We start from the raw sequence: 13,155 nt of genomic DNA, 5'->3' as shown, positions 1-13,155 counted from the left end.
GTTTTCCAAATGACTTCTAAGCTCAATGATCAACTATATCGCCTGTGACAAACGTAAACAAATAGAAGTTTTGCGCGGAGGAATACAATGAACATTAAAACTACGTAAAAAAATATATTTTTAAAACATTCCTATCGTCATTGGCTTTTTCATATGCGCATTTAAACCTTAAATGGTGTTGATATTCTCACAATATTTTCCCGCAACTCTGTATTGATATGTAGATGACGGACTATTTTCTTACGCGGATCACTTTTGTGTGGACACTATTCCCTGTTTCGGACGTCATCTGGCGCAAGCAGACGTTCTTTTTTGAGAAAATACGTCCCCAAGTGATGGGGAATGGGGAAATCCGTTCTCAAGTTTTCTCAAGTTGTTCTCAAGTCGGTCTCAACTTCTTCTCATACCGACAACCAATGATAATGAATATATCATGCTACCGGTAGGTGGTATTAAGTAATAAAAAGATGATAAAACCATTTACCATATCCTCATAAGTTTTTTTATCACTCTTATAATTTCTGATATTTTTAGTGGTAAAAACGTAATAAATATATAATATGATCCAACTAAGAACAATGTATATATGATTTACTGTCATAATCAAAACTTTTCGGCACCGCTACGATCATCAAGTAGTTATACATCCATAAATAAAAAGACTAGGTAATATATACAAGTATATAAATATATTTGTTTTAATCATATTACATAAATTTTGAAAAAAAACACCTTTATATATGTTATAAAAGTAATATCAGGTGACCGTACAATAGGCATCATTTGATAATTGCCAATGGATTAATACAATGTTAAAAATATAAGTATGAATACACGATTCCTCATATACTATGTACATGTCTTCCGAGGATGTTTATTGATGTATACACAATATGACAAGGCACCCCTTCAACAAATGTTCGTGTCCGATTGAAAACTATATATAAATATCCGATTTTAGTACTTTAGAATTATGTCAAAGTGCAATATTTTTTCTCGATTCTTTTTTGTCGTCACTTTAACTTGATGTGTTCTAATATGAATCATTGTGTTTATCGGCGCCGTACCAGTAACGTCATGCTACCACAATTGGTACAATTTTGGGATTTTTCATTGATATTTAAAACTCCAGATCTCTAACTGGAAAGTTTCTTGATTCTTGGTAAAGGCTGCCCATGGCGGTTCATTTTCAGAAAAAGAAAGGAATTTGTTTTTAAAGATCGAATCCTTAATTTTGAGTGACTTTTCGTCCGTTTTGAGGTTTCGTCGACGTTCGTCATTATTTCTGGTTTTCTGAGATGATTAAATTGAAGTCACAGTGTACTCTTAAAATGTCGCTGCCCGGGTACCAATTAGGGTAGCGTGATGTTAGTCTGTGTTTGGCACCACGAATAACCACCTCAAATGGTTCATATGTAAGGGTTATCTCCCTTATGAATTTTAATTGGAGTATAATTGAATAATGTATAAAAAACTTGAGTTTTATCAGGACATGCATTCCTATATATCTATCAATTTATTAAACCAAGTCCTAAATACAATCCTTCAGACATGTATCCAGTTTTTCGTCGAGCTACTTCGAAAATGACGAAGATTGCCATAGTTAGTAACATAGCATATGACTGTAAGTGACCAAATGTTTATAATTGTTGTATTTATCGTCACAAAATGCGGTCGTCTGTTTCTTCATTATTCAAAATTAGAACCGTCGGCCTTTTTACCCGCCTCTAGATTTTTTACGTTGACCCCTGCGTCCTTGAGGAAGCGTTTGGTTTGCTGCGTCAGAAGCCACATCAGGGCGTTAATAAGAGCAAAGAAGCCGGATATGAGAGCCATCCAGAAGGAATATCCGACCTTGTCCGGATCCTTTATCCCGTATATCATAGTTCCCAGGAATACCAGTCCACCTGTAGATGATATGACATTTTGTTATTTTGTAGTAACCTTTTTTTAAAGTGTTCCTCTATCAAAATATAAAAGGTTGTTACTTCTTTTAATTGCTATGAAATATTGATGAAAAAGAACAGGAAAACCATATACATTCGTATGATATGCTGACATTTGATCTGTCTGGTACCTTTACCGCGATTTTGGCGTCAAAAGTATTTCATACGGCGATCAATTCATCAGCACACAAAACAAATTAATAACCAGAACTTTCAATATTGTATTTGTTGTTGAATATGTTGTGTTCATGATATTTATAACTTCATCTATGTACAACGCCAAACATGTTGTTTTTAAAGCACGGGCTACATTACAGGCTGATACATTCAAATGTATCCTTACTGGTGCCAGAGGCTACAGAAAATGAAACGACAGTTTAGTCATCTATAGCATTTCCCCCTAACAATTAAATATATCAAATGGTTTTATCACATATAACATGTACTGTGTTATCCAGTGAAAATATACGCATGTCATATATTTTTGCGTATTAACCCATGTAATATGACCTATCAGCCCTCTGATTGATTGAATGTTTCAATTGCTTCAATTGGGAGGTCACGCCTAGGACAAGTACATGACGTCATAGACTTACGCACCGGAGTCAAAATGGCGGCTTTTTACATTTCAAGGTTGCATGAAAATTGTCGTTTTACACGAATAAATGCCACAAATCATGAGTATGTGTCTTACACTCGTTTTCATTTCATATGAAAGTTATGAAACTCATCACGAATTTTTCATTTAAGCTCGCCAGAGGCTCGCTAAATTGAAAAAGTCTTAAGACTCGTTTCATAAATCTCATATGAAATGGAAACTCATGTAAGATTCTATATATATAACTCAAGAAAAATTATGAGATGCAGAAATTTATTACAAATGGCTAAGATGAAAAGTATACCATAGTACATTATAACGAATATAAACATTCATTATAGATTTACAATATATATATATACATAGCACTAAGTGTAGATTTGTTATGGAGCTTATGGAAAGAAGAAATAAATCATAACAAGTAGGTTATACTCTAGACTGCTAAATACATTGTAGTATGCATTTTCCAGACACCATTAACTGGAAGAATAAAGCACTTTCAAGGTGGAGAAAGTGTGATGACTAACACACAAGGTAGCTGGAACCGTTGGTACGATCAGATAAACGTTATCATACATACACTGTACCCCTGATTCATAGTTGTTTATTTCTATTAACTTTATTTATTTTACAACAATTATAAAACAAGCGTTTTACAACTATTAGTATTCACTCTTGTTGGGCCGCATGTTAGCGAGCGGGGGTTTTAATGTGGGAGGAAACCGGAGTACCCGAAGAAAACCCATGTGGTCGTACAGGTAACAAAATACCTTTCCACGTCCTATCGGGGAACAGAACCCACTGCCGCCTTGGTGAAAGGCAAGCGCGTTATGCACTATGCCATCCGACCACCCATACATAGCCTCTATACCAGGGGGCTGAGGTTTCCGGCGGGTTACTTATTGGGAGTTCGTTATTCCAATAACTAAACCGCTACCGGCAGAGTTAAATTTATTTAAATGAGTCACTTGTTATAATTAACATGTTGATAGTAAGAGGTTGTTTTCCGGGAGGTTATATTAATTGGTTATTAAAAATCTTGAAGAAGGATTCCGCTGATGTCAGCTGTTTATTTAACCAAATAACTAAACCGCTGCCAATTTCAGCTCTTTCAAATAGTGTAGTCATTCAAGGTTACCGAGGGCTGTGTGAAACGTTTTTTAATTTCACGTAATAATGCCATCATTAAATCAACAAGATCCAAATACTACTCATTAACAGTACTTTATAAGCTGTTTAATATGGATTGATTTTATGAAAATGCAGACTACAACAAAACAGCTATGTCCTGATTAGTGCTTTAGAATCGTGAATACTACAAAGATAAAAACAAAATAGAAAGAATGATGATGACTCTAGGACTTTCTGTTTTAGACAGAAGATAAAAATAGCAACAAAACAGCTAATATCATGAAAAGTGATTTTGAAATGAAAAGTCTTCAATGACAGTAACTTAGAATATTGCTGATTATAGAATTAAGATGAAAACACTTACAGGATGTAAAATGAACGATGACTTTCATGTGATAGCACACACAATTACAGGAAACGTTTGTCCGCACCGTAGTACACACGAGTAAGGTGTCAAACACTGCCATCGTAAACTGTCCTATCGTGGTTAAAACAAACATTGAATAGGCCGCCTTCAACGCACACGCTGAAATTAAAGAAAAAAACATGTGCTATAATATTTGTCATTTTACTTTAATATGCCTCAGTGAAGTAAAATTCGTAATGCACTGTTTGACAATATTTACATTTATGTGGAGCATAGTTTGTAAAAGTTCGTCTGTAAAGAAAGAAACAAAAGATTTCTTCAATCTAAAACCTGATGGAAAATTATTCTACTAGTAGCCAAGTTATTTGGCTGAATTCCAAAAATCTCGAATCACCAATGAAAAAAATGAGGATTTCTTTATTAACCAAATGTTGTATTAATCATCAGACATTTGTCACATGTATATCATTTCTTCAAAGCACAATTCATTTGAAATTTGAAATCAATAAAAAAATGTCCTTAAGAGAAAATAATATAATCATATCAAATTTTTAGTAACTCTTATGTTGACATCTGAAATTCAGCAGGTTTTCAATGACAATAGTCATAATATCTCGACATATACCTACCATATTACAGTGATCGGTACGTCACGTACAACTTATTTGTTAAAGTGACGACTTTTATTTCTATATCGTCATATTTTCGTTCCATAAGCTGAAACGTTACTTCCGTGTTAGCTTTTCACAGATGATTAGCTATTCAGGGCTTGGTCTCTACGCATGAACTTTTTTTTGCTGAGTAGGTATGTCTTGTTGGCTCATTAACGATATTTAGACAAGGTTATTTTACATGTGCGGCTTCACTAAACACTGGCGATATGTTATTGCTAAGATGAATACCCGAGTTTCGCCCATTAGATTTCTGTTTTCGCATATATGATATGAATCATTGTTAACACAACTACTTTCTTGTTTAAGGAAGGAGATAACATGCAAAGACCTATGTTGCATGGTACACTAGTTACGTTTATCGTACTGGATCATTTTATCGAATTATTGAAATCTCTAGTTATTTCCGTGTCTCTTCAATTCGTCTTTTATCCTAAATACGCAATTCTAGATTTGTATATTCCTTCCGACCAAATTTACCAAAGCAACTTTTTTTATCAACTTACAAAGACTTATCAATACAGTATACCTTAATGATATGTCATAAACACACCAACTGGCCTTATGATGTCATATGATTTTTCGATTCACAAACTTATTTCTTATTATTAATGGGTCTTTCTTTACTTCTTGTTTTGAGTAATTATGAAAATAAGCAAATTTGAATACTAAAACAAGTCTATCATACCAGAAGGAATAAATGCATTGAAAATCCATTTTGCAGTAAAGCGGTAAAGTGTTTATGCATTGTTGTTAATCAGTGTTAAATCAGTTGTCCCGACATCCGGCTTTGTTGGCAAAGCAACGACTAGCACACGAACGAATTTCGCAGCGATGTACATGCTTTTGTTTACTCAAAGTGTATACAGTACTTGAGAATATTAGAGTTAAGATATATCCAAACTATATCTTTATGAACAGTTACACAGAAATTACTTTACGCCCACCATCGTAACAACGTTATAGCTTCTACATAAGATTCATCTTTTCACTACCTTTTTCTCTTATTCGTTGGATTGAGTCATCTGAAAAGCGTATTGCACCCTGTGGTGTCTGCTGATCAAATTATGTACTGCTGTGTCACACTGTTCTCGCAAAGAGTGGTTGTCGTTTGACATATTTATTACATTTATGTAGCACATGTACTTTTTACGAACTGGTGATTACAAACTGAAAGTGTCAAAATAAAAAATGGCTGCCTGGCGACCATTTTGTTTCTTATCAGCTTCAAAACGAAACCTTGGGACCTACGAAGTCAACATAAGAAAAATTACCAAGATTTGTCTAGCACTTCTTGAGAAGTTGTGACAACAATAAAGGACACTTTAAATTCAAGATGGCCGTCCGGCTGCCGAAAAATTGGATATACATTACTAAAGGGATCATGGGAAACCTGCATGTAAAATTTGGGAAAGACCTCCCCTGTACTTTCTTCTAACAAGAACGCTAACAAAAAGGGTTCAAGGACGGACGGAAAGACCACGGACCACGGACAATGGACGAATGGTGATTTGAACAGCCTGGTGATGGTTGGCCTAAAAATAGATGGAAATAACTACTTAAAACAAATCGTTTGCTTTAACGAAAATAAAATCGGGATGTTCTCGTTATTCTCTAACGGCATAAGAGTGAGTGGCTTCATTATATTGTGATCAAATATTATACAATCTTGTGCAAACATAAGTTTTGTATCAACTATAAATAGCCTACATGGACTATCCAGTAAAGTGCATGAATTTAAGTCAAGCGTGATATTAGATATACAATGGAGTTGTAAAGAAACGTTGAAAATAGTTGTGTATGCATGCAAATTTCTCATTTATCTGCAACTCAGATAACTTGTATTAAAATAAAAAATTGCGTTGCTACACTAGTATTCAAAGTCTGAACTTTAGCATGCATAGTCAATATGAATATAAAACAGAGTAAGAAAAAAATCATAAAGTGTGCTAGCTCAATGTTCAAAGTGCAATGTCTCTATAAAACATAACTAATACTAGTAATAATTGCTAATGTCATTTGTGCCGGTATTCATGAAACTGTTTTCATGCTCAAGCATGGATTTTGTACTCAAGCTTAATTTCTTGTTCCGGTTACAAATTGTTGAAGAGAAGAGACTTAAAGCCGAATTCTGTTTCCAGTGTTAACAATTGCCTTTTTGATTGTTTGACATGATTTAAGTGAGTTACAAGAAAACTCGTTAGAGATTAGAATATATGCTTGAGCATGAGAAAGGTTTCATGAATACGAGCCGAGAACTCGGTAGGGCCATATAAGGCAATGCAGTAGAGTGGTATAAGATATTAATAGTGGTATGTATACATATATAAGTCTGTTCATCGTACTTTCCTATGTATATCCTGCGGGTAATAGGTTTCTTAACATATGGAATGGGTTTTTTTCTTTTCATAAATGTGTAAAATAATTCTAAGTATATGTTTAATAAGTATTTCCCTGTTTGCACATGTGTTCCAAATAAATAAATAAAAAATAATATTTACATTGATCAATCAGAAATCCATTTAAAAAATGGTACTTCAAGCACAATACGTATTTCGAGCACGATAAGGCGGTACACAGGAAATAACGTTGTTAAAGTGTGTAAATATATATATGTATGTATAAATAATAATAAAAAAGGATTAAAAGTCCATGTGAAGTAAATGAATAAAGATAAAATTAGATCTAACGACCGACTACAAAGCAGCTATTTCATCCTTCACATGGCTCTTCAGGTTTCTCCCAAACCTAAGCCTGTCCCCATCATACAGTAAAACATACTCGTTTTGACAGAGTTATCAGACATCTTGTTATATTACAAAATCGAAATATGTAACCATGTATGAATGCTATACATGTTTGCTTGCTATTTAATGTAAATAAAAACCTGTTTTATGAAATATATATAAAAAAAAGGTTTGTTATTATTAATAGATACAAAATGATAACTGGAATTTACACGGTATAGAATTGCAATAAATTACCTCTAGAAGTCCTATGAACTTAATTTTAACTCTTGAATTGTCATTAAATAGAAAATAAAACCTTGTAATCGTTCATTCAAAACGTTATGGTTTGTGAAATTACAATACATTAAGAATAAAATGAAATATTAGCATGCTGATGTAAAATCCTTTTATTCTTTTTGTCGTAATATGGTTCCGCGTGTCAATACAATTGAAAACGTGATAAGTATACGTTACATGTATCGTTGTCTGCAAGGATGTCCGGGTAGGCCACCGCTATGGCAATATCAGCTATGGTGATGAATATCAAAGTCAATGTGGTGAGAGCTAAGCCTGTCCCCATTCTACAGTAGAACATACTCCTATTGGCAGTGTTTTCAGACATCTTGGTAGATTACAAAATTTAAATCTACAAACGCAAAATGAAAATTTAAAAAAGAAAAAGAGTCAAACAGGCACAAGAGTTATCCACAAGCGTGTTCGAAGAATATCACAGATTTGAGATCCTTGTTTTAAGCCGTTCAGAATATGCTGAATAGAGCAATTGTTTGCTGTTCGGTTAGACTGAAACAATCCAATGATATTCCCAGTTGGAAAACAGCCAGGTATGCTAGGTACACGTCTTAAATGGATTCAATAGCTCCACAATTTCACTAAAGAATTATGTCGATCAAAAGTTGTTTAGAAACCTGAAATTTGTTTTGCTTTTGGTAAAATACGCTACACGCACGATACAAATAAACGATATGTACTGTAAGTCAAGTGATTGGAATAGCGTCATGTCAATTCAGGAAATGCAAACTTTCTACAGGAAATAATATAGGACTTCCACCTTGTGACTTTTAGTTTATTCTCTCATACACATGTACTTAGTAATCCATATTCAGAATAGAAGAAACAAATATTCGGGTTTTTTAATATTACAAGACAGGGCACAATGTGGATCATATGTTAAAGGTTAATTGTACATGTATTACATAATGTATTTTCATAATATATACATGAGCATGTGCACAAGTCAGTTAAGTTTAAATTGAATAGTCAATTTTTAGTTTCCCTGTCTAGTTATCTAGTAATTAGGACTGACAAAACAGACATACTAGGCGAGAACGTGAGCCAACACCGCTTTAGCAATAGTTTAATTACTGAAGTTAAAGAAGGATTGTAATGGTCAATTAACATAGTCTGTCTCACTTAACTCTGTTGAAATGAGTATTATATTCTTCAGCGGTTGCTTCCGTGCACAGGAAGAGAAGTTCTATCTAAACCGGAATACTGATATCTACATCAGCAATGAAGTCGCATCCGTCTACAAGAAATGGCAAAACATGACACATACCCAACACAACCCCGCCACCACTTAAGGTGTGTGCTCCTTATACCTTTATATATATGTAAACATTGTGCTTCAAGTCTCTGATACCTGGGATGTTGTGATGGTGGTACGTTACGTGTACACATGGAAATGTATTCATCTATGTTTTCAGCCTCGACCCAACCACTATTGGACTACATGTATAAGATAGCCGTCCCACAAAGGCGTTCGCGTGTAAGTATATCTTATTCTGCTTCATCAACGGCACCTGCAATGTAGATTAAGGTTAAAACCTGGAAATTACACGCCCTCAAATTGTGAACCTGGATATCAACAACGAAACCACGAGTTCCTTTTCTCAATTCCGTACTCTTTAGTATATCTGAATATTTTGTTTATGTCAACAGTCAACGTCGATCTAAGTTTCCAGGCTTAGCCCTACATCAGGGATTGTTCCCTGTAGGACAAAGACATTCAGTTTGTTTTGTCTTATTAGTAACATAATAACTCTGTGTGATTAGTAGCATCACAACTCTAGTTGTTGTTTCATATATACACTGTACATGTAATTAATAGTATTTGCGTATCTCTGCTCCTTTTCAACAGTAGATTAGAGCGATTTGGATTTATACCTTAATCATTTGCCCCGAGCATCATCTGTCAGTCCTAGATGAAAGGGAACAGCTGTATAATGCAGTGTAATTCAATTTTGCGAACTGCATCTATTACCAAATTTTGTATATGTGCAGTCACGGTGTTTGTACGTCTTACATTCCTCGTAATCCCAGAGGTATGCTCTAACCTTGATGGTCATAGTTATCTACTGTTGAGTAGTGGCGCGATTCATAATATACCCACAGCATTAATTATTTAACTTGAAACTTACCAGTACTCCTCTATTGTTTGAAACGTGTTTAAGTCATTACGCACTCCACCTCCTATTTCCATATTAGTTAAAACCCATTTAGATGTCCACCTATTTGGTCCCTATCGTATCCGATGAGCCCTAGAAGGACAAAATAGCTTTATAATACAGTGCAATTCATTTTTTGGCGCACAGAATCTATTTCTAAATTTTACAAGTGCAATATCTTGAGTTATTATGTCATCTTTTTATATAATGATGGCATTGCTGTAAATGGCTGCCCAATTATCGAAATATAATGCGTTTTAAGCTAAAAGCAACCTTAACGCGTGTTACGTCACAATCACGGAAAGTCACGTGATATGTTAAGGTATTTTATATATCTTCCTTCTGGCTTAATATATAATCCTGTTATTTCACTTGTATTTATGTAATAAGAACATGTAATACATACGAAGAAATCAGAACATCAGATCTCCTCCGCTTTATACTCGTCTTTTCGTATGAACAGTATGCTATCATTACACACTAGGACGTGTGATTACCAAACATCCACAGTTATTGAACAACGAAAAGATCCGTTAGACACGTATAAACTAATTGGGTATATTCTATATTTAAGATTGATATACAAATATATAATTGCGGTCCTGTATACCTATGAATGGAAACTTGCACTCCTATGCTCAAATCCTTATATGATCAGTGTATATATATTGTCCGTTAAGCTAAATAATACCATGATGATAATTCACTCTCATAACAGACGGAATTAAGCTTTAACTGTGACGAACATTTCCCGGTTTACATATAGCTCATACCATTAAATAACTTGCCTTTTAACTTAAATTCTTTTTTTTTTATAATACCCTCTTAATAGATACTTAGTATACGAAAAGAAACAAAATGCTTGTAATGAATAATGCCATACGTATTTAGATTAGAGGATATAACTTTTTTCTTATTTTATTTTCAGTAATTATCAATGGAAAACGAATGTCCCATCCCAAGTGATGACGGTGATGACAAGTATGAGTTTGATTGCTTTCCAGTACTTACAGTTGCGACTGCAATTAACGACTCACAAACATGGTGTGGAAGAGAAGAAATTTTCGCGGGGTTTTTATGCAAATATGATATTGACCTGGAAGACAATGACGTCATGGATGACGAAGAACAATGTGACCTTTCCCCTACTTTATGTACCAGGAATCACTGGATTCCATACAATGGTGGCAGACGTACGTTTTGGGTAACTGATCACGTGGCTGGAGACGGGAACTGCTTCTTCCGGTCATTAAGTAAAGCAGTAACAGGTGTTGATCGATTCCATCCCACGTTACGTTACGTCGTTGTAGATCACATGCGTGGTCACAGACATCTCTACCAATGCTTGATAGACGGCGATATTGACGCACATATCGAACATATGGGAGATACAAAAGGGGGCGTGTTTTCCTGGGCAACAGAAGCGGAAGTCAAAGCTTCAGCGGATCTTCTAGGGTGTGACATTTATATTCAACAGCAAGTTGGGCGTAAAATATGTTGGTGCCTGTATAAATCGGATGAACAGTTTAAGCTATTTGAACATTATTTTCTCACTATCATTTATGAAAGGCACCATTTTGACCTCGGCAGAATGGTAAACCATGGGTGTAACTGTCTGTTGACTAGAGAAGATGTACAGAACTGGGAAGCTGACGTTTGTGAAACACCGGAGTTTAGCTGCAATCATAATCAACTTGTATGTTGGAATAAACACAACAGGAATCTCAAATGTGCATGGAATGAAATATTGGAAAACGACGACGCCATTACGTTGTACTTGACAATTACATTACACTTACCAACGTCTATGATGTCACTTCCTGTGTCCGATATTTATCTACTTCACTACAAAGGTCAGGTATATATACAAGATATGGTGCATGCGCAGACATGGGGCACAATATTATTGGCAGGAAATGCGATTTCGAATGAATCGGAAAACAATGCCTCACTGAGCCAGGAAAATTTGGATGTATGTAAGAGATATCACCGATCAGTAACAATAAAGCTTCCATCAAGTGTTAAATGTATGTACAGAGTATTTCAGCATTTGTGGCATGCTGTATCGACAAAATGTCAAATAGAACTGTTTCATGTAATGCAAGAAAGCGCAAATATGTATAGAGGGTATATATTAGCGATACATTTGGAGGATCTTTTCAGTATTTGAACGTGGGTTCATGGAGCGACATTGACATGCAATATAGCGTGTTGTTCGGCTGCATATGGTTAAGAGATGACCTCGACTCTAGTTGTATTGACATCCTTACGGAAAACGAAAGAGACTTCCTAGAATGGGAGAAAACATTCGCCCGACAGCTGCTATATATTGGTGCAGTACCCATTTTTTGTTCATTACATATCATTTCGACGAAAAACTAGTTAAAATGTGCACAGAACTCTCTTCTGCTTCATCAACGGCACCCGCAATGTAGATTAAGGTTAAAACCTAGAAATTACACGCCCTCAAATTGTGAACCTGGATATCAACAACGAAACCACGAGTTTCTTTTCTCACTTCCGTACTCTTTAGAAGTCGGGTTGTGTTTGCCAACAGGACGTCAAAAAAAGGGGAATTCATTTGGACAACTTGGTACCCTCTAATCTAGCAGGCTCGACAATATATCACGACTTCACTTCGAATCGGTCCAATTGAGAAAATATTGGAGGACATAAACTGATCATTGATTAAATTATGTTTTGCTGACCTTAAAGACATGTGCTGTACGTGTTTAAAATATATATATATAAAGTTTGACATTTGACACTGCATCAAAATCTTTCTTGTTTTTTAATTTGAACTACAAAGCCACAGTAAGCGTTTGAACAAGTATTTGTGTTATAATCAGTTGGTAAAATATTCTTCATTAAAGTCTTGCATCATATATTTGTCTCGCACTTAGCCCTGCAAGACCCGATACGTTAAAGAAATGGGAAACTCTTGTGTATTGGCAGCTGACTCAAACCTTTAACCTTGTAGACAAAAGTACAATGTATGTCACTTTTGTTTATAGTGCATGTTGCTATTCTGAATATATACAATAGGACGAGGAACAGAGATTAAGATAGTGCCGTCGCTGGGGCTCGAATCCGCGACCATTGGCTCTCCAGGCCGATGCTCTACCGTTGAGCTAAAAGGAAATTCCCTACAGCCGACGCTGAGGCAACCTAATTAATCCACATCTTTTACATATGTTAAATATTGCCTGGAGAAAGGATGAAGGAATATCAGAATGAACATGCCTTAA

General features: G+C 35.1%; 1 protein-coding gene across 1 annotated transcript; it reads right to left on the bottom strand.

The window, feature by feature from the left end:
- Window positions 1-556: 556 nt before the first annotated feature.
- On the bottom strand, window positions 557-8,327 carry LOC110447285. Its single transcript, XM_021492864.1, has 3 exons — window positions 7,917-8,327; window positions 4,040-4,201; window positions 557-1,907 (listed from the first exon to the last, which is right to left on the bottom strand). Exons 1-3 carry the CDS (start codon window positions 8,062-8,064, stop codon window positions 1,690-1,692), a joined length of 528 nt encoding a protein of 175 aa, XP_021348539.1. The 5' UTR covers window positions 8,065-8,327; the 3' UTR covers window positions 557-1,689.
- Window positions 8,328-13,155: the final 4,828 nt, after the last annotated feature.

The sequence above is a fragment of the Mizuhopecten yessoensis genome, unplaced genomic scaffold, assembly GCF_002113885.1.
Source record: "Mizuhopecten yessoensis strain PY_sf001 unplaced genomic scaffold, ASM211388v2 scaffold3279, whole genome shotgun sequence".
In the NCBI taxonomy this organism is placed as follows: domain Eukaryota; kingdom Metazoa; phylum Mollusca; class Bivalvia; order Pectinida; family Pectinidae; genus Mizuhopecten; species Mizuhopecten yessoensis.
This window is presented reverse-complemented; position numbering and strand designations above follow the sequence as displayed.